Genomic DNA, 27593 nt, shown 5'->3' with positions numbered 1-27593 from the left:
GTGTGTGTGTGTGTGTGTGTGTGTGTGTGTGTGTGTGTGTGTGTGTGGTCTGTCCTGGTCCTTCTGCCTGGTGTCTGCAACTCTCACCTCCCTGCCCGGTTCAAGTCTCCAGTACTTTCTGTGTGCCCTCCCACACTCTTGTCCCACTTGTGGCCTGGGATGCGCCCAGCAGAAGGGTAGGAAGGAGGAGGTCAGGGGCCATCGTAAGAAAAGGCCCAGGGAAGGGACTGAGTGGCCTTTGAGGGGGGCGGGGCTGCCAAGGGTTTGAGCTACCCCAGGCACTCCCAACCAACCCCCATCATCAGAGTCGCCACTCAACCCCAGTTGGGAGAGTGGGAAGGATGTCCCCAGGGTGGAAACCAGATGGCTCTGCAGACTGCAGATGGGAGGGGCGGGAGGAGAAGCCGCTGGGGGATGGGGGATAGCCTAGCTGTTCCCGGCCGGCCCCTTCTCTTAGAGGGTGTGGTCCACCCTGTCACCGAGGCACCACGAGGCCAGAACCAGGCCAGCTGCTCCCCCTGGTGGTCACCGTCGGCAGGACGGCTGCCCTGCCCCAAAGCCAACCCTCCTCCCCGTCGCCCTAATTAACTCTCTGAAAGCCGAGATCCAGGACGGGGGGATACAGCCACTCACGGTGAAGTCCCTCTTCCACATCAGACCCACCGAGCTGGACCCTGAAACTTCACCACCGGCATCCCAGGCTTCCCATGACCCTCGGGCCAGTATCATCCTCATGACCAAATTTATAGCGGAAAAAAGTCGGGGGTGGGGGGTGGTGGCTTAGTGTGGCCCCAGTGGAGGCAGAACCGGGATCTAAACCCAGGAAGCCGGCTCCAGAGGCCCTTCATGTTATTCTCCATGTTACTCTCCATCCTCTTCTTGCAGTCAGAATTGGAGGATATGTGGACGGCTGGGTGTTTTCATCCTGACTACACTTTTAGAAACTCAGATTCTCTCTGTCCCTCCCATGCCCCTCAAGCTACACGCTGGCCTTGTATGTTTGCTTCCCTGCTTGTTTTCTAAGACCGGCCCTGGGACTCATTTTGTAGCCCAGGTTGCTCCCAAACTCAGGATTCTCTTGGCTTAGCCTCTCAACGCTGGGATGACAGGTGCCACCACTCTTGATTGGTGCCAGGCTTTACACGTGTTAGCTCCTTGACGTCATAGCAACCCCGCGAGATGGGAATATTTCTGTTCCTGCTTTACAATCCCTACTTCAAAAATGGGGAAACTGAGGCATGGGACTCTTAAATGATTGGCTTCACAGGGCCAGGCTGGTTCTGGCTTAGTAGGAGCAACTGCTTTGTTGTCAGAGGGCCGGAAGGCTGAGGAACAGGGAGCCTCTTGTCACTGAGGTGCTGTCGGGAGCCAAACAGATCTGGGGTCCTGCTCAGTCCTGTGTTGCCTCAGTCAAGTTACTCAACCTCTCTGGTCCTCAGTTTCCTCATTTGTCAATGGGATCACTCAGACTATCCATCCCTAGACTGAAGAGAGGGCCCAGGGAGCTAATGAAACTGCTCCCCCTCCCTTTGGGGTTCGGTCAGGCTCTCACATAGCTCAGGCCGGCCTTGAGCTTTCTATAAAGCCGAGGATGGCCTTGATCTCCGGACCCTCCTGCCTCCATCTCTGGGAGCAAGCATGTATTGCCACTCAGGCTGTGCGGTGCCGAGGAGGAGTGGAGCCCAGGACTGACTCCACACACGCTAAGCAAGCACTGTGCTGACTGAGCCGCAGCCCTGCACAGGGCGATGCCCTTAACCGTTCAGAGCGAGCGACGGCATCTATAATCCCAGCACTCAGAAGATGGAGGCAGAAGGATCAAAAGTCAGAGACTAGGCTAAGCGAGACAGAGTGAGTTTGAGGCCAGCCTGGGGCTGCCCGACTCAAAACAAACAAGAGAGAACAGTCAGAGAGATTTGTGCTAGGGAAGACCAGGGGACAGCGAAAGGCCTGCACCATCCCAGCAGGTTCCGCCTCCTGTTTACCTGGAGAAAGGTAAAGCGAAGAAAGTTCGTGTAAATAGACTTTTACTGTGCCCCGGCCTGCCTTCCCACTGCTTTGCATGGCTTGTTCTAAATAATCCCACCACCTCGGTCTTCGGGGGACAATGCCATTCTTTCCATTTTACAGAAGGAACAATCAAGCCACGGAGAGACAAGGGTCACACAGCTGTGGTGCCCTGGGGGCAGTGAGCATTTCAGAGTCACTGTGCAAGCACTGGAGGCTGACCTGGCCTGGAGCGGCCTAACTAATTGCCCCCTCCCGCTCCGGAGATGTGTAAACACCAGGGTTATCTTTAACCAGGGGTGCTGGGACACCAGGGGCAGAGGAAGGCCTGGGGGGGGGCACAGGGATCCATGAGGCTAGGCTTCTGTCAATGACAGGGCTGGGCTCCAGTCCGTAGGGCATAGTGCCCGGGCTGCTGTTTGCTTGAAGCTGGGGACATTTCTGCCGTCGACCAGCAGGGAGACTTAGGGAAAAATCAGTTCCTCCCATGTAGACCTCAGCTTGCCAATCTCTAAAATGGAGACCAGAAAATGTCAAGCTCATGGACCTCAGAACCTGGGCAGAAGTTACTGATATTGTATTTGTGGCTTCTCCATTTTGTAGGACAGCCAAGGGACAGTGAGCTGGCCAACGTCACGCAACAAGGGATCTTGAGCCGGTGCCTGGCCCCGGGTTCCCCTGTCTCTGGGGCCTGTAAAGCTGCCCGGCCTGTTTGAACGTCCAAAGTGTTTTCCCATGGCGTCATCAGGGCTACACGGGTTCAGGAACGGAAAGTTCAAGATGAAATGCACGTCTGTGGCTTTGGGGCATGCGGCCCTATGTCTGTGAGTGTGTGGACAGCTGTGCCCGCCGGCCCATGCACAGGGTGCACTCACAGTGTGTGTGTGGAAGGGGAGCCTCCACAGTCAGTGTGCGGGTGTGCCCACGTTCCTACAGGCCCGGCTGTGCGTGCAAGCTCACGGCTCTCCTTGTGGTGTTGGGAATGGGTTCTGGGTGCGAGTGTGTCTTTGGGCTGTGTGTGCTAGTATGTAACTGTGTATATGAGTATAAGGGCAGACGTGAAAAGGAGTATATATTTCTCTGTGTAGCTCAGGCTAGCCTCAAACTCACTCTGCAGGCCAGGCTGACCTTGAACTCTCCATCCTTCTGCCTCTGCTTCCTGAGCTGTTATATCCTGAGTGTTTCTCTGCACAGATACCCTAGTGTGTGTGTGTATGTGTGTGTGTGTGTGAGAGAGAGAGAGAGAGTAAGGGAGGGAGAACAATTCACAACATGCATGCAAAATAAAAGCACCACACATTTGAAATAAAAAAAAAAAACTAGTTATCAAAGGCTGGCAGAACACTGGGTCAGAGGTCAGTGGCCTTGCAAGCACTTAGGACACGTGACCTTAGGCCCCAGCTGGGCTTATTCCCAGGAAGGCTAGCAGAAAACATTCTCTGACCCTGGTCTAGAAGCGGGCTTGTATCCGTGTGTGTGTGTGTGTGTGTGTGTGTGTGTGTGTGTGTGTGTGTGTGATAGTTCAGCCCAAACTCGGCCACATGTTGCCCCTGGGGCTGTGCTGAGAGAGTTAACTAGCCAGGCCAGGGCGGTCTGGGCTGGGGGCCGCCCCCCTGGCCCCCCTCCAGCCTGAGCTCCAGTTTCATTTGCTAGTTGGGGAGGGCATGAGTGGGGTGTGGCCTGGAGGGGAGCCTGCGGGGGTGGCACATCCAGGCCTGGGCCAGGGGGTCCAAAGTGCTTAGTTCCCAGGTGCCCAGCTGGACATTTGGGGGTCTTCTGCCAACAGGGACAGCGTGGATGGGGTGAGCGTCCTCCAAGCCTCTCTGCTCTTCCAGCCAGGAGGCCTATTTTGGGAACAAGAGTGGTCAGCCTGTGGCTTCTCAGGCAGGCCTGACCCAAGAGGGAGGAGAGAGTGTGGGGACAGGGGTTGCACGGGGGCGTGAGAGTTAGTGACTCCTCCCTTTTTCAGCCGCTGTTGTGTGAGACCCCTGGCAGGGGGTGAGGCTTGGATACTCATTTGTATAAGTCTGTTTCTATCATGCTTTGGGGGCACAGAAGGCCCGGAAGAGGGATGTGCGCTTATGTCTTCCAACCAGCAGTTTGGGGAGAGAGCGTTGTTTGTCCCCATTCCAGCCACGCCTGTTCTCTGTGTGTGTACCTGCGCATAGTGTGTCCCTGCGCCTGTATGTGTGTCCCGGAAACACTGTCTGACGTCTCTGTCTCTCAGGCACGCGCCTCTTGTTGTGAAAGATGTCACCCAGAGTTGGGCAAAGGGAGCAATGTTTCCCCCTTTTCCCACAGCTTCCAGGAAAGGAGATGGGGTGGCCCATGGGGGGATGTGGCTCCTGGCCTCACCCCGGCAGTGTTGTACAGGACCCCTGGGTCGTTGGGGGGCGGGGGGAGCTGTTGCCATGGTGGCCTGTGTGCAGCAAATTCCTCCCGGGTGAAACAGGAGATATTTATACCCAGCGTCAGGCAGAGAGCGGGCAGGCAGCCGAGCGCAGGAGAGCCGGGACTGTCTGGGCACAGGGAGACCACTGGTTGAGGTGTGTGAGGGCAGGTGGGGCTGGGCATGTCATGCCAGGCTGGGTAGCTCATAGCATTTCCACCTGTGTCCAAAGGCAGCTTGCTTCCGTTTCAAGGGTAGGTTTCGGAACTCTGGGACCAGCTTATGGTAGAGGGTGGCCCCGGGGAGCCCCCCCTCCAGGAATCTGTGTCTCTCTACTTCTGCCTTGCTGTTGTGTATGCTGTGTAGTTTCCTGATCCCCATCGTGGAGTTGGTTGGGGACCTGTTTCTCAGGCAACTAAGGGAATGCCTGACACTTTTTAATTAAGGTTGTCCTTGACTTAGGCTGTCCTTGACTTAACCCCCTGGGTCCAGGCTCTTTTTAGGAGGGGAGGAGAGCAGGGGAAAGGACATTTCTTGACCCTGGCTTACTCCTTAGGGCAATGGCATCGCCCAGTCACATCCTGGCTTTCTGCGTCTGTCTCGTCACCATGGCCAGTGCAGGTGAGTCCAAAGGAGGTGCCCGCAATCTCAGCCCTCTAGACACCAGAGGTAGGAGAAAGACCCTCCCAAAACCAAGAGGGAGACCCCAAGCTAAAGGAACCCACCTAACAGGAAACCAGGGGTCACCACACAGGCTCTGGTAGTGGCTGGCATCTGGGGGAGAGAGGAAGCTGCCTGAGTTAGGCAGAAGTGGGAGAGGATGGAAGCCAGGTCCCGGGGTAATAGAAAGGTAACCGACCTGTAAGATACCAAGGGTGCTGGGACAGGGCAGGAGGCTTCCGGGACACGAGTAGGCCAGCATCCTGTCTGTGGCCCAGGACCACCCAAACTCACAGCTCAAGAAGGCAGGCAGAGCCTTCTTAGGGTCCCCTCACACTTCTTCCTGTCACAGACCTCAAGAGATACTCAAATGTTGATTTTTTTTCTTTCTAGAAGCTCCGAAGGAACCTGACCCATTCACCTATGGTGAGGGGAACTACTATGAGATTTGGAGAGAGGGTGTGGGCATATTCTCTCTCTCTCTCTGTCTCCTGCTCTGGTCCTCTTAGGCTCCCTTGCCTGTCTATTTGAAGCCCTGTCTTATTTGGACTGGTTTCTCAGCATCAGCGGCACCCTCCTCTTCATCCTTTCCCTCTTCCCACCACCTCCTCCCTCTGCCCTGCGCTCTCTTCTCCTCACACATCTTCTCTTTGCCCTTCTCCTCTCCTCCTCTTTGTCCTGCATACTCTTCCCCACTGGTCACCTTCCTTGGGGGGGCTGCCCACAGATTACCACACCCTGCGGATCGGCGGCCTCACTATTGCTGGGATCCTCTTCATCCTGGGCATCCTTATCATCCTTAGTGAGTGTCTGCGCCTACCTGCCTCCCCGGCCCCACCTCCAGCCTTCCCTTCTTAACTCCATCCCCAACAACACACACCGCCTGCCCTGCCCACGCCCAGCACAGGCTCAGCCTCCAATCACAACTCCACCTGACTTCAGCCTCGCCCCACATAGACCACACCCCGCCTTAACCACGCCCCCAACTCCCACCAACCCAGACCACACCCCCAGTCTAACCACGCCCCACACCCTACCCTTGCTCCACCCCCCAGGCCCCACCCCCTGCGGCCTCTCCAGTTTGGAGCAGAGCCCAGGGCTGCGGGAGCGCTGGGGAGGCTAAGCCCGTACCCTCCCACTCCACAGGCAAGAGGTGTCGGTGCAAATTCAACCAACAGCAGAGGTGAGTGGTCCCTCCGGGCCTCCCTCGCTCCTCCCGCAGTGGAGTGGCGCTTGGGGGAGAGGCGGCGAGCGCACCCATCCTGCAGTCCAACGCGCACTAAGCGCTTAGTGTGTGCCAAACCCCAAGCCAGGCTCCCGGGCCGGGCCGGAGCGATGGTCAAGCGCCTTCTCTGCCTGGCCCGGCGCCCGGCCAGTGGGGGCGCTGGGCTCCCACCAGCCCCGCAGATGGAAACTCAAGCGTGGTGAGGCGAAGCTGGGCAGGAGCAGCCGCGCTGAAATGAGATCACCTCACAGGACGGCCCAGTTTAGCTCCAGTCCTGAGCCTCGCGCAGGATCCCTCTCGAAATAAACCTTCCAAGGCGCAGGCAACGTGGGCATGCCTTCTGCGCGCCGAGGGTGCCACGGAAGCCTCCTCACCGGCCCTCTAGCGCGCACCACGCGCCAGGCGCGGTTCCCTTCCCTATTTCGTACCCCCTACCCCACCCGGATGAGGTGGGCACCATCATCGGCCCCGTTTTGCATATGAGGAAACTGAGGCACGGGGGGGGGGGGTAGGTAAGGTGACTTAGGGGCACTCACTGACCATCTTCCAAAACCCTGGGACCATCCCTCTCCCCAACAATGCCAAGTCCCTTTCCCAACATCCTTCCCCACAACCGGCTGGGAGCACCCCGAAACAGCAGCGGGGCGCTCCTGGTTTCAGATAGACCTCGTCCATCTCCAAGTCCACGGTGGGGCTGGGGGCGGGGAGGAGCCTGCCCTGGGGGCTTCTTGGAAGCCGCTGCCTCTCCGGGTCCATCCTTATTCCTCTGTTTGTCCCTTCCCAGAACCGGGGAGCCGGATGAAGAGGAGGGAACTTTCCGCAGCTCCATCCGCCGTGAGTTCGGGGACACTGCGGGCTTTGCCGGGCAGCTGTTCTCGAGAGCCCCCCTTTCTGGGCTCAGGATGGGTTTGACGGGGGGGGGGTGGCCCCGGCTGCAGACTCCCCCTTACCCCAGGACTCTGTGCGCCCCCCTCAGGTCTGTCCAGCCGCAGGCGGTAGAACCTCCACCTGGCTCCGGAAAACTCCGCCAGGTCCTGAAGTTGACAGGCTGGAGGGAGGGAGGGAGGGAGGGAGGGGGCGGGGATGAAGGGAGGCAGGGGGGCACCGTGCCAGGCTGGGGGCCTGGCGAGCAGAGCCTGAGCTCTCTCCTTGCCACTCGCTCTCCTCACCCTGCAGGGCCCCCTCGACACCTGACACGTCTCCCCCCCAGCCGCTAGCCCGTGGCCACCTCCAGCGTCCCCCGCCCCAGCCCCGCCTCTCGGACACCCTTACGGCTCAGACCTCCAATAAAACTCGGTTTTCCTTCCTGATAACTCTTGGTTGATCTCAGTGCCTCTCGTGCGGAACCCCGGAGCCCCCTTGGCCCCGGCAGGGGGCGCCCCCGCCCTCGGGGAAGGGGCGGGGACATCAGCAGTGGGCGGGGCGGGGGCGGGGGGATGGCCTGGACTGGGGCGGGCTCTCCGGGCCCCCATTGGCTACAGGCCCCCACTCTACCAGGGCTCCCCCACCTTGCCTCCCCCCCCCCACATCAGTCTGTCCTGCTTCCAGCTGCTGCAGCCGCGCCTTCGCTGCTGCCTCAAGCACTCAGCAACCCCCTGCTCGGGCTCAGCATGGCCACCCCAACCCAGAGCCCCACAAACGGTGAGCGTCGTCTCCTGGGGAATGGGTGCTAGGAAGGAGGTGGAGGAATCCAGGGGGGACAGGATGTGGGGGAGAATCCCATACAAAAAAGGAAACCGAAGGGGCGATGTCTGCCCCAGTCACGGGGCGGAGGCTGAGGAGCACGTTCTTTGGAGCCCTTTGGGGTTTCTTGGGCACCCTCTCCCCAGGTGATATCCTCCCTGTGCGGGACCTATGATTAGAGAGTGGCAGTCCCAAGAGAAAGGATGCACGGACAGGTTGCTATGGCAACCGGGTGCCTGGTCCAGCACAGTGGTGGAAGCTAACGGGAAGAGCTAGGGGTTTGAGGGAGCTGGTGGGTCTGCAGCCTGAGATATTCTGGCAGACTTCAGCACCCTTGGACGGGCCAGCCGAGGCGGTCGTTATGCCATCTCTCCCTAGCACGGCAGATATTTGCTAAATTCCTTGACAGGGACAGAGGGACGGTTGACAGGGGAGAGAAGGGGGGGGGTGACAAGAGATGGGTTAAGAAAGCAAGCCCGAAAGAGATGGAGACCAAGAGGGACAGGCGAGCCAGAGGCACAAAAACCCCAGGTGACAGGCTTTGAGGGCTGCAGAAGCGGGAGGAGAGGGAGGAAGAGGGGCTGAGAGAGAGGCACACAGACCAGTGTGGAAGGGGGGACGGGTGGGGCCGCAGCACTGCGGTGAACCTGCATGGTGGGAACAAAATGTGGGGACCCCCGTCCCGGCACCTGGAGACACCCGGAGACGCTCTCGTCTCCCCGCATCGAGCCGCACTGGGTTTACGCTTCGCACCCATTAACCCAGATCTGCGAGCATCAGCTCAAACGCTCCCTGGCTCGGCGGCTTCCTGATTCCCCCCTCTGTTGCATCTATGGATGCGCTAGGGGTACGATGCTCAAATGGGGCTGGCGGCAAGGCAGAGGACTTGGGGGGTGCTGTGGAGTCCCTGGCGGTGGAAGGAACCCTAATCCCACTCTCATGGCACCTTCTCGTTTCCTCTTTCCCAGCAGGCGGGGTGGGGTGGGGTGGGGTGAGGGCTGTGTGGAGCCCTCGCTGCAGAATCCCGGGCAGGGAGGGGGGGTGAGGGGCTGCAGAGGCTGGGAGCCACCCCGGAGGGAGGGGGCAGGGCTGAGCCAGCAGGTCTGGCAGGAGCCCAGGCTTCTTTTTCGCAGAGGTGGTGGTTAGCAGGATCGATGGCAGCGGATGGGTAGAGGTGGGAGGGCCGATACCGTGCCAGTCCCCTTCTCCCTGTCACAGCCTGAGAGGGGACCGCAGGACTTGGGAAACCCCGGGGGAGGAAGAGCTCGGGTGCATGCTTCACAGACCGCTTAGGGAAGCGAATTAATGAATCGCTGAAGGCGAGAAGGGAGATGCGGTTCTTGCCAGAGAACAGGAGGGGGAACCAGGGGATGTGGGCATACTTGGGTCTAGGTCCATATTTTGGGGAGCGAAGACACTCACCTTGGCCAGAAGCCAAGTCTGCAGGGGCAAAGAGGGGAGGCAAGATTGGCCCAACCCCCAAACCTCACAGGGGACCCCACCCAGCCTGCAATGCCAGGACCCCACCACCTCTAATGATGCCCTGGTTACCATAGCAACCACCTCCTTTCTTATCTCTTCCTGGCAACTAGCCAAGAATAGTGTACATCGCTTTTCCTGCCTCCCGGCTCCACCCTTAACCCAGCCACACCCTGAAGAGTGGGACGGCTGTGGTCAGGGACCTGCCGGGGATCATCGGAGGAGCCAAGGAAGATGCTGGGACAGGCGAACACCTGGAGAAGAGCTGTGTGGGAAAATAGTACCTTCCTCTTTGGTGCAATCACCTGCAGCCTAGGAGGCCCTCTCTTCATTCATTCATTCACTCACTCACTCATTCCAGAAAACTTCTTGTGAACAGGACTGAACTGCAGAGAGCAATTGCCCACGCTCTGGTGGCAAAGCTAAAACGCAGCACAGTTGACTCTGGGTCCTAGCTGTATGTTTCTGGGTTTTGCCTTACTAAAATGTTCCTTTTATTGCCATTTATTTAAGATTATTTTCCTCCAGAGGATTAACTTCTTAAAGAATGTTTGTGGGCTTTATTTTTATCACCACCACAAATGGGAAATCAGTATTTTTCCCCTCTTGCCCTAAAGTAAAGACAAGAAGCAGGTGCATGCCAGTAATCTCAGCATCCTGGAAGCAGAGACAGGAGGAATATGAGTTTTGGGGCAGCCTGGACTACATAGTGAGATCCTTCCCCCCAAAAAGAAAAACTAAATCACATTCCCGAAACAACAACTCAGTTGACAAAGGTTAAAGATACATCGGCACTGAACCAGGATTTCCTTAGAGACTGGACAGAGACCTGGGAAGGCCACGCCACACAAACCAGAGCTGTCTATGGCCTTGCCTCATCCCAAGCTGTGTCGGTCAGCTTAGGTTCCAGGTAGAGTCAGTAACAAATAGTACCAAAAGTCTCAGTGGGGGAAGACATTAGCACATATTGCTGCCTTAGGGACATGCAGACGGAGGCAGGAGGCTTCCACGTCCCAAAGACAGCCAAAGCACTCGCCATCCTCAACATTCATTGGTCAGAGATAAAGGTATAGCTGCCCCCGGAAAGGGGGAGAGAAGCAGCAAGGCCATTGCCCGGCTTCCTCTCCTCATTACCTGGCCTCGTTCTGCAACTTGCGCCTGCAAAACTCTGCTGTGGACAGGGCAGAATTCGCTGCAGGAGGAAGCTGACAGCTACAGGGTGGACATCTTTTAATTTAGTTTTTAAGGACATCACCGTGTAGCCCTGGCTGGTCCGAAAGTTATGCAGACCAGGCTGGCCTCAGACTCATGGAGATCCACCTTCTTCTGCCTCCCCAGTACTGGGGTTAAAGGCCAGTGCTACCGTGACAGGCCAGAGTGGGTATCTTCCGCTGGCACGAGTTACCACAAGATTATCCAAACTCTCGTAACTGGGGGTGTCTCAGGTGACAGAGAATATACACTGTCTACCCTGGATTCCGCGGCAGCCACCCAAGCAGATGGAAGAGCAGCTGTAGGATGCTTGTGACCTCAGGGGCCCCTGGATGGCTGGGAAGGCTGAGGGAGTTCTCATGGGAGGCCAGAGCATCCATCTGCTGGGTCTCCAGGGAGACTGGGCTCTGATAGGTCTGCTCTGTGTGTGTGTGTGTGTGTGTGTGTGTGTGTGTGTGTGTGTGTGTCACAGAATGACCCCAAGGCACGTATCAGCTCTCCTTAGGGGTCTAGGACCAGCACTGCCGTGTGTGGCTGGGTGGGCTGTGCACCACACAAGGGCATGGTACTGACTGACGGAGTAAATGGGTCTGGAGAGTACCCTCCATGCTCTCCTGAGAGGTCAGCCTCCTACCCCAAGTCCCATAAAGAAGCGCTTCGTCCGTCCTGGTCCTCAAAGATGTTCAGAAATCCAGCACTGAAACATGCTCCCCTCCCTTCTCTGTCTTTCTCTCCGCAGTCCCTGAAGAAACGGACCCATTTTTCTATGGTGAGTGTTGGGTCTTGTGTTGGGGAGACTCGCCTGGGGCTAGAATGGAGGGGTGCCCTTAGCCGGGCCTGTAGCCATGGCTGTGGCTACAGCTCACGGAGGAGGGGTCTGTGGAGGGCAGAGGCAGACTGGAGAAGGGAGGCCTTGTTCCTGTACCCTTGATGAAGGCTTGGAAAGCCTGCCCCCACCTTGGGTCCCCACCGCCCACTGCCTTCCGGGGGCCCACAGCAAAAAGGAGGAGCAGGGGAGGGAAAGGCGAGGGAGGGGAGACAGGGTGGGCTGCTGAGTGAATAGAGTGGTGGCACATGCCTTTAATCCCACCACTGGAGAGCTGGAGTGGGGCGAGGAGCAAGGAAGGGTGAGAATAACTGGGGTTAGCAAGCATCGACCTAAGGCTTCCGCTTTGGAGACAAGGACGAGACCTGGGGAGGGCAAACACATGCATTATATCAGGGTTAGCTGGACTGTGCCAGTCAGACTAGGCTGCCGCCCGCCTCAGTAACAAACAGCACTCAGCCTCCCCGTGGATTACGACCAGGTCTCTGAGCTCATGCACTGATAATAATCAGAGGAGCAACTCCGGAAGGGTCTCAGAATGACTCCGGGGTTCCAACTTTGATTTGCCCACTCCCTAGCTGTGTGGGCCTAGGGCAGGCAACGTCTCCTCTCTGGACCCTCCTGTAAATAAGCTGTGGTAATGGCTCCCACCAGTGAGGACTATGGGAAAAGTTACAGTTATGATGTCTTTCTGTCACCCCCAAGGCACTGAAGCCCTGGGTCTGGCAGATCTGAGATCTGGCCTGAATTCCCTCTTCCTGTCCCCCGATCCCCCTCACCTTGGCTCACGTGTGCAGTCCCTCCTGGGCCAAGAGGTAGTGAGGCCTACCTCACTACCTCAGGGCCTTTGGACTTACTGTTCTTTCTGCCAGGAGCATGACCGCCCCACCCCCAAGCTCTCCCTCCACACAAGGAGCTGAGGCTCCTCTCCTTTCTGGCCTTGGTTCAGATATTGACTGCTCACTCAGGCTGCTCTGAGCCCCCGTCAGGAGCAGCCACGCCACACCACACCGGCCATGACTTGGGGATTTGTGTGTGTGGTTTTTGGCCTCGTTAGCAATTTTTGCTTGTTGATGAATGCTATGCTCCGTCCCGGCACTGGAGCCGGCTGCTGAAGGGCCGACACACCGAGTACACAGCAGGTTCTCCAATCCCTGCAACTACACGGGGAACCTCGGTGTGCTGGGCACCAGGCCCTGCGCCAGGCTTCTGGAGACACTGGGGGAGGTTTCGCCAGACTTTTTTGGTATCGGAGACAAGAACAAATCTTCCTCGCGTTTAGGAGGCTGAGACAGAGGGATTGTGAGTTTGAGGCCAGTTTGCACTATGCAGTGAGACCCATTCTCAAAGCCAGAAATTCTTAGGAAGGAAGCAGAAAGAGGGAACGGGGTGAGAGAGAGCTGGGACCACGGGATTTTTAAATGGGACAGCTCAGTTAAACCTCACCAGGGGCTGGTGAGGAAGTCAAGAACACGGAGGAGCCTTCGGAGAGAGAAAGTGGCTGGTGCAAAGGTTCTGAGGCTGTGGGCGGGTAGCATGCTCTAGGAATAGGGAGGCTTATATGGCTTGAGCAGAAGGCTGATGGGAAGGGAGCGGTGTGTGAACCTGAGTAGGATCAGGACTAGGCCCTCCACTGAGGGATTCTCATCCACTGTGTCTGTGTTACATGGACTGTATTAGTCAGACTAGGCTGCCGCCTGCCTCAGTAACAAATACCACTCGACGTCTCCATGGAATATGACCAGGTCTATGGGCTTTTGCATGGAAATAATCACAGACACAACTTGGGGAAGGTCATGAGGTGACTCTGATGTTGAATCCTGATTTGCCTTGGTTTTTGCTTGTGACACAATCGAGGGGCAGGAGAGAGGCCCTGGTCTTTCTGGGAGTAGTAGGGTTCTTGTGGCTGCGGGAGGGCGATGGGGGCAGGGCAGCAGGACCATAGAAAGGTCTGCTGGGACAGTCCAGGCCTTGATCATGGAGGACAGGACCAAGACGAGGGTCTGGAGCCTAGCGCCTAGTCCAAGAATCCAGAAGGCCAGCACTGGAAAGGAGGCGGGAGGGTAGAGGCACAGTGGTCCCACACTGGGCCCCAGTAGGGTTTGGATTCTTCCCCAGTCCCCGATGGAGTCAGGGGCTCAGGGAGCAGCTTCCCTGTCCTTGTTGGACCCCTGGCCTGAGCCTCATCAGGCTGGGATGAGGCTGCCCTGCCCTGAGGTCCCCCTGTCTCCCTTAGACTATGCCACGGTGCAGACTGTGGGGATGACCCTGGCCACTATCATGTTCGTGCTGGGGATCCTCATCATCCTCAGTAAGTGCCCTTCTCATTTGTGGGGTCCCCACCTTAGAGGGTCCTGCCCACCCCACCCCGTCCCCACTTGCAAAGGTCCTGATCTTTGAGGGTCTCCTGCCGGCTCACCCCCTCCTTACCTGTGAAGGTCCCCTTCCCGCCCTGCCCTGTCCCGCTGCCCCGCTAGCATCGCTCCCTGCTGTCTCTCTCCCAACAGGCAAGAAGGTGAAGTGCAGGAAGGCAGACTCCAGGTCTGAGAGGTGGGACAGCCTGGGGAACTGGGATGGACAGGGCCCAGGGAGCCTGCCCTGAGCCCTGCTAAGCTTTCTCCTCTCTCCCTCCAACAGCCCAACATGCAAATCCTGTAAGTCGGAACTTCCTTCCTCAGGTGAGCATGGTTCTGGAGGAATACCTTAGTGGTTTATCTGGGGGGCCCTGGAGCCCCAGGCCCCCACCAGGCTACAGCCGATTCTCCATCCCTCAGAGGCTGAAGCTACAGGGGGAGGATTTTAGCCATATCTCAAGGAGGTCCCGAAGAAAGGCGAGCCTCAGAAAGCTTGGTGGGGTGTGGCTGGGGAAGTCTGAGGGGATGGGAGAGTCTAGCACCTGGGAAACCCACACAGGCTTCCCTCTGCCTTCCGGGGGCCCACAGCAAAAAGGAGGGGCAGGGGAGGGAAAGGCGAGGGAGGGGAGACAGGGTGGGCTGCTGAGTGAATAGAGTGGTGGTACATGCCTTTAATCCCACCACTGGAGAGCTGGAGTGGGGCGAGGAGCAAGGAAGGGTGGGTCTCTGTGAATTCCAGGCCAATCAGGTCTGCGGAGTCTGACCCTGTCTCAAAAGAGAGGGGCTGCCGCCAGGAATGCTTGCCTCCAGGCTCCAGGCCCCATGGATGCCTGAACTGGGCACAGTGCCTGTCCATAATCTCAAAAACTCAGGGAATCAGGAGTCTGAGGTCATTCCCAGCTACAGGGAAAGTCTGAGAGCAGCCTGTGTCTCCAAGGCAAGAAAAAGAAGAAAGATTTCAGCTGGAAGGAAGTGGGGGGGGAGGAGGAAGCTGGTGTAGAAGAACATAGAGGAGAGCAAGGAGGGTGAGCATGTGGGGACAGGAAGATGATAAAGATGGACGGTGATGGGGGCCCGGGGAGGTGGGAAGGATGAGGGGTGTGAAGGGTGGGCTTGAGAGACTTTGGGGTGGTTTTTGTTTGTTTTTCAGAATTGCCACCTTTCTAAAGACTTTGTGGGAGGGAGAGAGAGGAAAAAAAAAACTCTCCACCACAGGACTCTCTTCCTCTCGTAGTGTCTCACTCTAGTCCTGGCTGTCAATCTCACACTCACAGCCATCCCCCCCCCCCCCATCCTCCCAAGTACTGAGCTTCCAGGTGTGAGCCACCAGGCTGGCTTCCCACTAAAATCTTAGCCAGCCGGGCAGTGGGGTGCACATCTTTCATCCCAGCAGGAGACAGAGGCTGGTGGATCTCTGAGTTCAAGGGGCCATCCTGGTCTACAGAGTGAGGTCCAGGACAGACAAGGCTACCCAGAGAAAGCCTGTCTTGAGGGGAAGAAAGCATCTTAGGACAAAGGGGTGGTGCTTAGATGGCGAGGCTGAGCGAGAAATGATACCATGTTTCGTATCTTCTTAATGAGAGTTAAGATCATCCGGGTGTCTCTTGGTGGTGCTGATGTTTGACCTAGCCTTAGCTGGGGCAGGAGAACAAAGGTAGCCTGTTCCGGAAGGGGAGTGGAAGGTGAGTGAGTGCTAGCTGCCCAGCTTGTAGAAAAGGAGCTTGGGGTGCAGCATGAGACTCTAAGCCCCCAGGAACACCCAGGCTCGAGATGGAGCGGACAGCAGCAATGAAGATGTCCCATGGTGATGAGATTTTAGGGGTGGGGAAGAAATGAGGGCGAGCCAGAGGGCGACCATCCTTGGACTCCATTGGATCACTATCATGGGTTCTCTTCTGTTCCCAGCCCCTGGAGGTGGCGGCGTGTAGGGCCCTCTGCTGTCCCAGGCCTGAGCACAGGAGCCCAAGGACCCGGTGAAGGCGGTGGGGACCCAGCCTGGCGCCAGGGAGCGCGCCCCCAATGAGCCGCCACACCCACCCCAAGGCCGGAGCCACTGCACCCCGCTGTCCCTCCTCAGGCCTTGGCAATGGCGATCCCCCAAAGAGCCCGTTTGTACCCCAGATCCAGAGACTCAGGCCTCCAGCTCCTGGAATCCAGGAGTTCGTCCCAGTACCCCCGGGATCCTCGTGTCCCTCCCTCCTGCATATCCTGGTCTCCTCCAGGACCTTCCCGGCTGTCCCCTCAGGGTCCACGTCTTGAGCTTAATAAATGTGCATTCGGTTTTTTCCTCCCGTTCTGTCTTGTGTGTTGTTGTCTGTGGGCACCTGAAGACGGGCTGGAAGGCTGAGGTGGCTGTTCTGATCCCTCCTCCTCCTTCGCCCCCAGGGCCTCCTCCTCTCGCCACATCCTTCCTTGCACACCTCCCCGAGGGGTCTCCCCTCTTCTGCGCCCTTGTCCCCATCTGCGCCCCTCAGACCCTCAAGGGGCCGGGCCATCGCTCCCCACCCCTCCAGCTCCCAGCCCTGCCTGTGGGGCCTGGAACCGGCAGAGGAAATGACTGAGCCGCTCTGGTCCCCGCCTGCCCGCCGGCGCCTGCGCCCCTGGCCACACCCTCCGCCCCGGCTCCCACGCGGTGCTTTCACACTCCAGGCGAGAGACCCTGGGCTCGGACGTAAGTGGCTCCTTTGCTCTACCCGGGGTCACGCATGCAGGCGGGGAGCGGCTTGGGAGGGGAGATGGCGATGCCTCTGGTTCACTCACTCTGGTTCCCCTGTGGGCGCCCCCTCCTGCCTCAGTCTCCCCAGAGCGCCCCCAGCCCGGGGCGGACCGGTCCCTGGGAGGGCTCCCCAGCTGGGTGCGGTGGTGCCTGCAGCGCAGCCGGACACCAGCTCACTTTTTCCTCTGCGCAGCCTCGCATTAGTCACCCTTCCTGTTCCCCTCCTGGCCCCGCGGCTCTGGGCTCCGGGCCTCGAGGGAGCAGGCGCCGCCGCGGGAGCCCCCGGCTTCCTCCGCCCGGGAACGGCGGGGTTCGGAGGGTCAGCTCCGGCGGCGGGAGCAGGGAGCGGCTTCTTGGCCTCAGGCGGTGTCAGGAGGCCAGGCCCACCTGCCGCCCCTTAGCTCGTGGAGGGAGGGGATGGTGGTTGGGGACTCTATAAAAGCGTCCTCCCCAGAGGCACAAATCCGGAGGGTCCTTGAGGCCCGGGGCCTGCTCTGAGGAGGCTGCGGGGTGGGGGTGGCCGCCTCACTTACCTTTGTCTCCACCTGCCCTGCAGATGTCACCGTCCAGTCGTCTGTGTCTCCTCGCCATTGTCGCCCTGGTTCTGCCCAGCAGAGGTAAGCCACCACCATCCCCAGCCCTCAGCTCCGGGCCCAGTGGGCGGCTAGGTGGGTGACAGGGAAGCCCGAAAGCTCTGAACCATCTTCGCAGCCCCCTTCCCCCAGTGAGCTGGCACCAGGAAGTGGGGACGGTGAGGCCGGCACCGGGTTGCGCCCTCTTTGGCTCTTTCCAGAGGGTCTGGCTGGAGCCTGTCCTGCTGAGCATCCTCCCTTTCACCTCCGAGAAGAACTTATAACTGAGTTTGGCTTGGCTGGGAGACGGGTGTCGGTTTTCTCCTCGGCAGCCAGGAAACCCCAGGCTCCAGGCAAAGCAGAAGTGTTGGGTTTTCTGAGAATACAGTCAGGCGAGGGGGTCCAGCTCGGGGTAGTCTCCAGAGTAGGAGACCCTCACCCTTGCCTGGAGAGCACTTCTCCGAGGGGACAGCCCGGGGTGGGGGAGACTCCCTAGTGTGTGCTGTGCTTACACTTCCGTTAGTTCCGTCCTATGTGGTACCATGCCCATTGTATGGATGGGGGACACAGGAAGAGGAGGGAGCAGCCGGCAGAGATGGCGCGGAGTTCAGTGAGCCTGAGACAGGGGAAGGCTGGGGTGGGGTGAAATCAATGGGAAGAGGTGGGACTGAAACCGGGGGGGGGGGGGGGGGGGGGGGGCGGGGACGGGTGACAGGGACTGGAGACCAGGTGGAAGTTTTGGCTTTCCCTAGAGTGAGGTGCAGCCGCCCACCGAGCCTGAAGGGCCCGACCTGACTTGGGTGTTCACAGGTCCCTTCTGGCTGCAGTGGCTGGGAGAAGGCGGGGTTTATAGCCGTGAAGCAATGAGGAGCAAACCCCTTCCCTCCCTAGCGGTGTACTGGGCAGGGAGCCAGGCTCAGTTTTTATCGGCCTGTTTTCAGGTGAGGCAAAGGAGACAGGGAGGGAGCTTCCGAGGCTCAGGCCACACAGAGGAAGTGGTTGGAAGCAGAATGTGCTCTGCGGCCCTGCCTGACCCCTAGCTCCTGGACTCTCGATGAGACTATCCTGCATGGCTGTGCAAAGGTCCTGGAGTAGTACTAGGCTTACGTCACTCTGAGGACCACGGTGTGGCCCAGCCAAAGCTGGTTCCCCTGGGACTTCTGAGGGTTGGGCCGGTGGGACAGAAGTCGTAGGGAAAGGATGCAAGGCTCCTTCCTGACCACTCAGCCTTGATTCCCCAGGGCAGACACCAGAAAAGCCCACACCTGGCTTTGCAGTGGACCAAACTCCCGTGAACCCTCATGCCCCAGGTAAGAGAATGGAGGCAGCGCTGTAAAATTCTCACTTCGGGTAACAACACGACACTTGGACCAAGCAGGGAAACTTACATTTGTGTAACTGGAAAAACAAAACAAAAAACAAAACCTCGGGGTTTCAGGCATGGCTTGATCTAGGTACTTAAACGCTGCGATCAGGAACCTGACACCAGCTCTTGCTTCTGCCTCTTCTGTGTCAGGTTCACCACAGTCAGCTTCTTGCTGAGGACAATCGGTTTTACATTGTGGGCACGTCAGTTGTTATCTACCATCTGACATCCATTTGATGTCAGAGGAGGAGGTTTCTCCAACCAAGATCCACCTACCCAGTGCCCCACCCAGGGGCTATTATTTGAGCAGGTGATAGTGGTTTGTGGCCAGAGATGTCTGGGAAACTGAGTCAAACACAGTTTTCAGAGCTTCTGAGTCTCACTAGTGGGTCTGGAAGCAGGGGAGACCAATGCATCCCATTTGAATGCTTATCAAGGGGCCTGAATTCCCTCTCTCATCACCTCAAAATGGACTTGAAGGCAGTCAGCAGAGGGCTTGCTCACAAGTCTGAGGACCCCAGTTCAATCCCAGAACTATCCCAGAAGGCCAGCCATAAGGGCACGTGATTGTAAACCCCAAGGCGGGGAGGCAGAGGCAGGTGGGACCCCAGGGCTTGCCGGCCTAACTTACTCAGGGAGCCCCAAGCCAAGGAGAGAGCCGGTCTCAAAGAACGGAAGGTGGAAAGGAAAGTCAGTGGAGATGGCCTCTGCCTGCCTTGCACACATACAGGCATTTAAAGGAAAAAAAAAAAAAAAAAAAAGAGTTGCTATGGAAACTCTCCAGTCTTCACCTGTGGAAATTCTCTGCCTCTGCCTCTCACATCTTCTCTCTCAGACCCTGTTTTTACTCCAGTTCCTGAAAGCAGCCCAGAAGTCTGGCCCACGCCTTCCATCCCTAGCAGGGGCGCTGATGGTGAGTGGGATGGGGCAGGGGCAGGGCAGGGCCCATCGATGCAACCTTTCCTTTGACCTCCAATGTTTCCTTACTCATTTCAGCCCACCACTGCTCTGGACCCTTGCCAGCCCCACTCAGTTACCTATTTATCTTGACCAGACACTACTGCTTTGTAGCCCAGAGTGGCTTTGAACTCGGGGCAGTCCTCCTGCCTCAGCCTCTGGAGGGCTGACATTACCAGCACGTGCCGCTTGTGTCTATCTGGCATCCAATTCCACTGGCTTACAAAGCATTTTTTTTAATTGACCCTTTTCCAAAAGTTGAACATTAGATCTTTATTGACACTCCCAGTGCCTGTTCTGTCATTGCTTCTGTTCAGCTCTATGTCTCTTTAAAAGTTTTTTTCCAAGTAATAGTTATACTTTTTCTTGCAGTACAACATAATTTAAGTGTTCCGAATAATTTTTTTGGTTAAGAATTACTGATGTTGGAGGTGTGGCTCAGTAGTAGAGCACCTGCCTAGAATCCCCCAGTGAGGGGCTGGGGTGTGGCTCAGTGGTAGAGCCCCTGCCTAGGATACCCCAGTGAGGGGCTGGGGTGTGGCTCAGTGGTAGGGCACCTGCCTAGAATCCCCCAGTGAGGGGCTAGGGTGTGGCTCAGTGATAGAGCCCCTGCCTAGGATACCCCAGTGAGGAGCTGGAGGCTCAGTGGTACCATGCCTATCATGTACAAGGTTCTGAGTTCAATCCCTAGTTTCCCCCCTGAAATAAATGTGTTATGCCAGCACACAGGAAGCTGTGGCAAGAGGATGAAAAGCTTAAGGTCAGTCAGGGCTACATGGCGAGACCTTGTTTTGTTTTTAAAGAAAAGTTGTCCTGGTAGTGGGCACCCATTTCATTGTCCTGCAGTGTTTGAAAAGAGTCCCCAGCTTCACGGAAACAAAGTGACAGCTTGTGCTCCTGCCTGGAGTACCACCACGTGGAGGGAGCCTGGCAGTTCCGGGCAGAGCACATCTCTTCCCCTCACATCCCACCCTCTCCCCCTTTTCTTCTGACCTGAGCAGATGCCACAGGAAGCCAGACAGCAGCCACAACTGAGAGCCAGCAACCGACAGGAGTGCACGCTGCTAATCCAGTGACAGATCCAAAGACACATAGGAGCAGCCAGGAAGGTAGGGCCCCAGCTGGCGGCGGCAGCCGCTGGTTTTTTTTAATCTCGTTTTCTCCGTTCTGGGTCGGCATCCCCCCAAGGGCTTTCCTCAAAGCACCTTCCTGGGGAACGGTTGATAAACTCTCAGCGGGTGCTTGTGCGCGAGTGTGTCTGTGTGTGCGGAGAGATGTGGAGGAGTCCAGAGTTAAAGTTCTTTAAGGACGACCTTCTCGGATCCCCGATGAAGCTACTCCACAGCAGACTTCTGTGCTGGAACATTCCAGCATGACACCCCCCCCCACACCTGCAATAGACAAGCACTGACTGGCCGTCCTTTCCCCTTCACTGGGCTGGTTCAGAGAAGAACACTTGTGGGTTTCCTCTCTGTCTTTTTTTTTTTTTTTTTTTTCTGTTACAGCAGGAGTTTTTTAGTTGCAAAATAAACCTTTTTTTTTTTTTTTTTTTTTTGACATATTGGCTTAATTCTGTAAACTCTGAACATAGGGTATCAGGCATAGCCGGATCAAGGAACTTAAGCTTCGTATGGCTGAATTGCTCCCTCGTGCCCCTGTTGTCTTCATTCGCTTTTCTTCTTGGTAGCAAAGATGCCCCATAATTGAGCAGCTAGGAGACACACAGCTCTTTCCCATAAGCCCTGCCCCAGGGCCTGGAATTGCGTGGTAGAGATCGTATGTCTTTGTCTGAGCCAATGGAAACCTGAAATCAAGCTGCTCCCATTGGTCACTGGAGCCTTGTTTCCCCACCTTGAGCCTGGGAAAGTCCACAGAGTCCAGAATCAGGAAGGAAGTAGTTTCCTGGAGACGGGAAGGTTGATGGTGGCCGCAGGTGTGAGGAAAGGGGCTGAGCTGAGGCCAAGGCAGCAGACCCCTAGGCCTTACGTGACGTGATGTCAGAGCTCAGGAAGCGTGAGGACACGAAGGGGTGTGGGTGACGCGGCAGACCCTGCCTCCAGAAAGATGGTGCCCTGCTCCTTTTGGTCACAATATTTTGAATAAGTATCTCCAGGCTGGAGGGGGCCAGGTCCGTGAAATCCCGGCTTCCGCTCCTGGGTTCTGAGTGGTGTCCCAGAAGAGGGGCTGGCCCGGCATGAGCAGCTGGTCCTCCGTGTGCGCCGCACCCCAGATGGGGCTCGCATCCCTGGGTCTGCCCCCGTGTCCCCTCCTGCCGCCCACTGTCTCCTGATCACTTTTTCTGCCTATCACCTGAAGGTACCACCACACTCCCCCGGATCAGGACTCCGTTCCACCGGAAGGACCTGCCAGGTTAGTACCTCCTTTTCCTGGCGGTAGCTCGTGCTCAGCGTGGTACAGTCTGCAGGGCTCCCGCCACGGAGGTGGCTGGCGGAGGGTAGGAACGCTGTGATGTCTGGCCGGACAGGTGGTAGCGTGTGTCTAAAGGCCAACGGAACAATCAGGGTCACCGTGCTGTGTGCTTAGGTTGATGCTTTCTGAGCTCTGAGTTCCGCAAACGGAAATCAGGGCCGAGCTGAGCTGAGCGGCTGCTCTGGCCACCACAGATTGGCTCACACACCTAAGATCAATTGTGGACCAGCAGGGGCCCCCAACTGAAGATAGAGAAGCCTCACCCCCGGTCACCCACTCCCCCTCCCCCTGTGCACTCAGCACGAATTCATGTGCGTGCCTGGCAGCCATGAACAGGATGGACAGACAGCTCTCCTGTTGTAGGGCGGGGTGGCGTATCCCTGTAATCTTTGCGCCTGGGAAACAGAGAAGGAAGATGGCTTCACGTCCATGGCTGCAGCCTGGACGACATAGCGAGTCCCATGGCAACCCAGGCTGCACAGTGAGACCCTCTGAACCTGACGCTTTAGTGGGGGAAGACAGCAGACAATGACCGGAATACTTACATATCTGATGATTATTTTAAAAATTTATTATTGTGAAAAATAGAGCGAAATAATTAGGGATTCGAGAATAGTCGGGGTGTCTTGGAATCAAGGAAGGCGTTCAGGTTGAATGAAGAGCCAGGAGCAGCTGTGGGTATCTGCAAAAGTCTGCTCCTCCGGGAGAGGGAAGGGCAAAGGTCCCGAGATGAGCATCAGGTTGGACTGAGGAACGGGGTGCCAGGAATGACACAGGCAGAGCAGAGACGGTGGTGGGTCACGGTGAGGGCTTCCATCTTCGTTCTGAGGCCTTAGGAGGCTGAGTCTTGGGTGTCACCACGCCCCAGCTCTGCACCTCGCTCATCCACACCACAGACCCCCGCCCAGCTCTGACTCACCTTTATCTGTCCTCTCCAGAATCGAATAAGAACAACCCCTTCAAATACGGTAAGTGACCCTCCACCCCCCCACCCCCCACCGCCTCGGGAGGTCTATGAGGTCTGCTATGCTAAGTTATCCAAGGAATCAAGGAAGGTTTTCAGGTGAAGGCCAGGAGCAGCTGTGGGTATCTGCAGGTCTGCTTCCTCCAGGAGAGGGGAGGGCAAAGGTCCCGAGATGAGTGAGCCTCAGGTTGGACTGAGGAACAGGGAGGCCCACAGGTGCCAGGAGTGGAGAAGGTAGAGGCCACGTGACGTGGCCGGTCACAGCGAGGGCTTCCATCTTCATTCTAAGGCCTTAGAGGCTGAGTCTTGGGTGTCGCCATGCCCCAGCTCTGCACTTCGCTCATCCACACCACAGACTCCCGCCCAGCTCTGACTCACCTTTATCTGTCCCCTCCAGAATCAAATAAGAATGACCCCTTCAAATACGGTAAGTGACCCTCCACCCCCCGCCCCCACACCTGTACCCTGATGGAGATCTGTGTGGTCTGCTATGGTAAGTTATCCATCCCCCCCACAGATGCACATGAGTGGGGAAGAAAGACAGGCCCCCTCACCAGACACCTCCCTCTCTCTCTCCACAGATGAGGGCACTCTGCGAAAACGGGGGCTCCTGGTGGCAGCCGTGCTGTTCATCACTGGCATTATTATCCTCACCAGTGAGAGTGGGGCTTGGGCGGGAGGGGCGCCGGGAAGGAGGGGGTGGGGCGTCTGGGCTGCGCAGTGACCGCAGGTCAGGGGTCTCGAAAGCCCGTGGGCAAGGCTGTGCAAACTCAGCACCCCTAACAGACCACCCCAGCCGTGACTCGGTGGGCCAAGTCAGCGGGGGGCTGTCCCCAGGGAGCTCACCGCGTCACCGCTGTGCTTGTTCAAGTGGGGAGGCCCAAAACGAGGACGTGGCTAACCACTGGGCCACCCCTTCCACTTCAACCTTGAACTCCGAACCTCCTGCCTCCACACCTCCCAAGTGCTAAGATTATAGGCGCACGCAGTTAATGCGGCACTGGGAATCAAAGAAAATACAGCAGAGGCTGACACAGGAAGAGAGTCCATGTCTTCCTGGCCAAGGAGAGGGAGGGTGTGTGGCAGAAGAGGTCACGCGACAAGACAGGAAGTGAGAGAGCAGGAGGGAGCCTGGGTGATCTTTCTAGGACAGCTCACCCTCCCAAAGGTTAACTGACTGAGAGGGAGGGCAGAGCTGTAACCTCAGTGCCTCCAGACCCTGCCTCAAAAAGGTTCCCATCCCACCTTCTCAGGCCCCAACACGAGCACTGAGGACCCAGCTTCTAACACAGGCTTTGGAGGGACACTCCCAAACCACATGAGACCGGGTGCAAGACTGTGACAGAGGCTGGCTCGCCCTGGGGGCTTCAGAGCGTGGCAGAGCCGGAGGAGGGTCCTTGTCAGGGGTGAAATCGGGATGTTGTAAGGTCCAGACGACTAAAAATCACTTGGGCTGAGGGAGCAGGGTTCGAAGAGGTCCAGGGGACAGAAAAGAGCTGGACCTCGAGGTAAGGCCAGGCTAGGGAGGCGGAAGGGCTGCCATGTTCTAACATCTCTGTAGCTGCTGAGACTCTCTCCCCCAGTTGACTCGGGTCCAGGTCTCAACCTCTCACTCATTCATGTTCTTTGAGCTCATTTCTGACCTTTTACAGCCGAGCCTTTGCACAAGCTGCTCTGCCCAACACCTGCCTCTGTATTTATTTATTTCAGTGTGTGTGTGTGTGTGTGTGTACATGAAGAGATCAGAAGACAACTTTCACGAATTGGTTCTCTCCTTTTAACAAAAACACGAAGATCGATTGATAGATTTTTACATATATTGGTGTTCCGTCAGCACGTATGTCTGCACACCAGAAGAGGGCATCAGATCCCATGGGACTGCAGTTATAAAGGGTGGTGAGCCTCCAGGTGGGGGCTGGGAATTGAACCCTGGTCCTCCGGAAGAGCAGCCCGTGCTCTTAACCACTGAGCGGTTTCCTCGGCCCCTGGCTCTGCCTTCCTACCACGTAGGATCCAGGAATAGATCAGGGTACCTGGCTCAGCAGCAAACATCTTCTTGCCGTCCTGCTGGCCCTCTTCACGTGTTTATCAAATGGACAAATGGACGGGGAGCTTCCTAAGGGCCAACACTGACCCTCCCCCAGCGGGACCCCAGTGTACACATGGTAATCAGTTCTGTTTCCTTTTCTTCCAGGTGGGAAGTGTCGCCAGTTTTCTCGGATGTGTCTGAATCGCCACAGGTGAGTGGGATGATGCCCCGATGGGCATCCCAGCGATGGGCACCCCAGCTGGAGCCTCCTACCACACCAGCTCACCAGCCCTGGCCTCCTTCTTCTACTCCAAGAGCCTACAGAGTGATCAAGCCATAAAGATCCTTGAAGGAAGAGGCCCCTGGCGGGAGCCGGGTCTAGGCTGATGGTCTCCCCGCCCTGAGGGTGCCTGGCTCTTCAGGCACTGCTGTGCCCCTCTGTGCTGTTGGGATAAATCGACACGGTCTCTCTTCCACGGCTTCTGTCTTCTGTGAATCTGTGACACAGGAGTGGGGTTGGGGAGGGCTGGGCTTGGAGCCCTAGGGAGTAGGTAAGGGTGTCACACACTCCCGGCCAAGGACAAAAATAAAGTGGGTGAGAAGGGGAGGCCTGCTGTGCGCGTGGAGGGACGATGTGGTTAGGCCCTGTGGGGAGAGAGATGGGGCACTGATCCAGCCCGCTGTCAGAGCCGGCTTAGGACCAGCGTTCCATGGGAGTGAGCATGACGTGGGGGCCCCTGCACACAGTCACCCCCTTATCTTATAGGTGTGAATATAGAGCCTGTACCCCCAAGCTCTTGTCTTAGGGCATGTCCACCAGAGAGACTGTGGGGCTCTGGGGTGCCGACTGTGGGGGGGGGGGAGCCGAGCGGGGGAAGGGCAGGCTCTGGCAGACCTTTCCTGGGGAGCCTTGGACCTTATGGGGCGAGCTCAGCCCAGTCCAGCCAGGCTGGTCCTTCCAGGCGCAGGGGGTGTTGTGGGAAGGTCACCGCACAGTCAAGAGAGCAGATCCCAGGCCGGGGTTTTGCGTAATGCTACTGCAGGAACTTGAGGCTAGGGGAACTAGGGGTTATGACATCATTTCAGCAGGCCACGAGCCATGTGAAAAGAAGAGGAAAAGAAGTCATAAGAAAGAAGAGAAAACCGTTTGCAACTGAGCTGCAGGCCTGCCTAGTCTACACAGAAGTTTCGGTTTGAACTGAAGCACCTCATAAAATCAAGCATGGTGCAGCACACCTGGAATCTTGGAAGGCAGAGGCAGGAGGATCAGAAGCTTGATGCCCTTGGCTGCGTATCTTAGGTTCAAGTCTAGCCTGGGCTGCAGGAATCCATGTCTTAAAAAATAGCTAACCAGGCAGGGTGTGGTGTGCACATCTGCGATCCCAGATCTAGGGGAAGGAGGGTGAAGAGGCAGGAGGATCTCTGTGAGTTCATTCTGGGCTTTATAGCAGAGTCTAGGTAGGCCAGCTAGAGCTACACAGTGAGACGCTATCTCAAAAAAACAAGTAAAAAAGAAATCAAAACTAAAAGTGTAAAGAAAGGAAATGTCAGTGTTTTATACAGTAAATAAACTGGACTGGAGAGATGGCCCAGCAGGGGGGGGCGTGTGCCCACAGGAGGACCAGTGATTGGATCCCCAGCACTCACATAGGAAGCTGTGTGTAAGCCTCTGTGTAAAGGCTGCGCTGCATGGCTTTAATTCCAGTGCTTGAGAGGCAGAGGCAGGTGGATCTCTGTAAGTTCGAGGCCAGCTTGGTTCAGAGAGAGAGAGAGAGAGAGAGAGATCCAGGACAACCAGGGCTAAACAGAAGCCCCATCTTGAAAAACAAACAAAAAAGCCAGGTGTGGTAGCTCAAAACTGCAGGCCCAGCATTAGGGCAGGGGTGCAATGGCAAACTAGTCTACGGGAAAAATCGATCAGGTTCAGTGAGAGATTCGGTCCCTAAAAGCAGGTGGAGGGGCTGGGAAGACAGCTCAGCTGTTAGGAGTATGTACTGGTTTCCAGCACTGGTACCAATATCCTGGTGGCTCACAACCTTTTGTTAACTCCAGATCCTGAAGAATCTGGTGCCCTCTTCTGGCCTCTGAAGGCACTTCACCCAAGTGCACAAGCACACGCAGACACACACTGACACATACATGAAAATAAAAAGAAAGGGGCTGGAGAGCTGGTCCAGCAGTTAAGAGTATGTACTGCTCTTGAGAGAACTCCAGTCCCATTCCCAGTGAAAGGATCAGACTAACTTTGCAACCTATATGTCTTCTAAAGCCTATAGTTTTGAGTTTTAGGTCCCGGTTAAGCTAAAGCTTCTTAGTACCTTTCCAGAGAACGGAGGAATGTGACCCTATCTGTGAGGACAGATATAAAAAAAGCCAACAAGCAATGACCATCACTCAGCAAAAAGAACGACCAGACCCTTGTCTTCGAGATAGTTTCTTAGCAACCAACCCAGATGGCCTCAATCCTTCTTCTGAGTAGCTCCTGACCTCCAGCCAAAAGCCTACAGCCCTGATCTTCAAGGATGAGCTAACCACCCCCACCTTCAATTGCAGCTGCATCCACACTTGGCAGGACTGGCCAAGCTTGAGCACCTAAGACTAACCAATTATCTTACTTTATAGCTTCCTCATCCAATCCTAAATTGCCAAGACTGCAACTTCAATTTCCCGTGCTTTGTCTTTTAAAACCCAAGGCCTTGGTCTCCCGGTGCAACTCTTTGCTGA

At 56.8% G+C, this 27593-nt stretch overlaps 4 protein-coding genes across 10 annotated transcripts in view; 3 read left to right on the top strand and 1 right to left on the bottom strand.

Moving 5' to 3' along the window:
• The window catches only part of Lgi4 (leucine rich repeat LGI family member 4), a 26444-nt gene extending 9297 nt beyond the window's left edge, over nt 1-17147 (bottom strand). Inside the window, exon 1 of the mRNA XM_055594651.1 lies at nt 17085-17147. The gene's annotated coding sequence lies outside the window, so the exon portion shown is untranslated. The remainder of the gene's footprint in view (nt 1-17084) is intronic.
• Fxyd1 (FXYD domain containing ion transport regulator 1) lies at nt 3668-7594 on the top strand. Of its 3 annotated transcripts, none has more exons than XM_055594654.1 (8): nt 3668-3809; nt 4953-5017; nt 5450-5482; nt 5784-5858; nt 6203-6239; nt 7066-7115; nt 7258-7312; nt 7458-7594. In XM_055594654.1, exons 1-7 carry the CDS (start codon nt 3805-3807, stop codon nt 7278-7280), a joined length of 288 nt encoding a protein of 95 aa, XP_055450629.1. In that variant the 5' UTR covers nt 3668-3804; the 3' UTR covers nt 7281-7312; nt 7458-7594. The 3 variants fall into 3 exon arrangements, with proteins under 3 accessions (XP_055450629.1, XP_055450628.1, XP_055450630.1); XM_055594653.1 differs by lacking the exon at nt 3668-3809 and adding an exon at nt 4321-4553; XM_055594655.1 differs by lacking the exon at nt 3668-3809 and adding an exon at nt 4594-4650.
• On the top strand, nt 7668-16145 carry Fxyd7 (FXYD domain containing ion transport regulator 7). Its single transcript, XM_055594662.1, has 6 exons — nt 7668-7922; nt 11395-11424; nt 13718-13792; nt 13989-14031; nt 14119-14159; nt 15741-16145. Exons 1-6 carry the CDS (start codon nt 7718-7720, stop codon nt 15761-15763), a joined length of 417 nt encoding a protein of 138 aa, XP_055450637.1. The 5' UTR covers nt 7668-7717; the 3' UTR covers nt 15764-16145.
• Nucleotides 16216-27593, top strand: Fxyd5 (FXYD domain containing ion transport regulator 5). Of its 5 annotated transcripts, none has more exons than XM_055594658.1 (11): nt 16216-16506; nt 17108-17168; nt 18365-18433; nt 19325-19402; nt 20448-20555; nt 21763-21816; nt 22815-22844; nt 23238-23267; nt 23422-23496; nt 25035-25080; nt 27492-27593. In XM_055594658.1, exons 2-11 carry the CDS (start codon nt 17108-17110, stop codon nt 27508-27510), a joined length of 570 nt encoding a protein of 189 aa, XP_055450633.1. In that variant the 5' UTR covers nt 16216-16506; the 3' UTR covers nt 27511-27593. The 5 variants fall into 5 exon arrangements, with proteins under 5 accessions (XP_055450633.1, XP_055450634.1, XP_055450631.1 ...); XM_055594659.1 differs by lacking the exon at nt 27492-27593 and adding an exon at nt 25185-25347 and having other exon boundaries at nt 19343-19402; XM_055594656.1 differs by lacking the exon at nt 27492-27593 and adding an exon at nt 25185-25347.

This window comes from Psammomys obesus, unplaced genomic scaffold (assembly GCF_907164565.1).
Source record: "Psammomys obesus unplaced genomic scaffold, mPsaObe1.curated_primary_1811, whole genome shotgun sequence".
NCBI lineage: Eukaryota > Metazoa > Chordata > Mammalia > Rodentia > Muridae > Psammomys > Psammomys obesus.
This window is presented reverse-complemented; position numbering and strand designations above follow the sequence as displayed.

What these genes read in the sequence shown, in the direction of transcription:
- Fxyd1 (XM_055594653.1), top strand. Translation starts at nt 4,324, where the DNA reads ATGGGGTGGCCCATGGGGGGATGTGGCTCCTGGCCTCACCCCGGCAGT. An exon ending in ACCTGACCCATTCACCTATG is followed by an intron (nt 5,483 to 5,783) that starts GTGAGGGGAACT and finishes GGCTGCCCACAG; the next exon opens with ATTACCACACCCTGCGGATC. An exon ending in AAATTCAACCAACAGCAGAG is followed by an intron (nt 6,240 to 7,065) that starts GTGAGTGGTCCC and finishes GTCCCTTCCCAG; the next exon opens with AACCGGGGAGCCGGATGAAG.
- Fxyd7 (XM_055594662.1), top strand. Translation starts at nt 7,718, where the DNA reads ATGGCCTGGACTGGGGCGGGCTCTCCGGGCCCCCATTGGCTACAGGCC. An exon ending in AACCCAGAGCCCCACAAACG is followed by an intron (nt 7,923 to 11,394) that starts GTGAGCGTCGTC and finishes TTCTCTCCGCAG; the next exon opens with TCCCTGAAGAAACGGACCCA. An exon ending in AACGGACCCATTTTTCTATG is followed by an intron (nt 11,425 to 13,717) that starts GTGAGTGTTGGG and finishes TGTCTCCCTTAG; the next exon opens with ACTATGCCACGGTGCAGACT.
- Fxyd5 (XM_055594656.1), top strand. Translation starts at nt 17,108, where the DNA reads ATGTCACCGTCCAGTCGTCTGTGTCTCCTCGCCATTGTCGCCCTGGTT. An exon ending in CCCTAGCAGGGGCGCTGATG is followed by an intron (nt 19,403 to 20,447) that starts GTGAGTGGGATG and finishes TGACCTGAGCAG; the next exon opens with ATGCCACAGGAAGCCAGACA. An exon ending in GAACAACCCCTTCAAATACG is followed by an intron (nt 22,845 to 23,237) that starts GTAAGTGACCCT and finishes TGTCCCCTCCAG; the next exon opens with AATCAAATAAGAATGACCCC.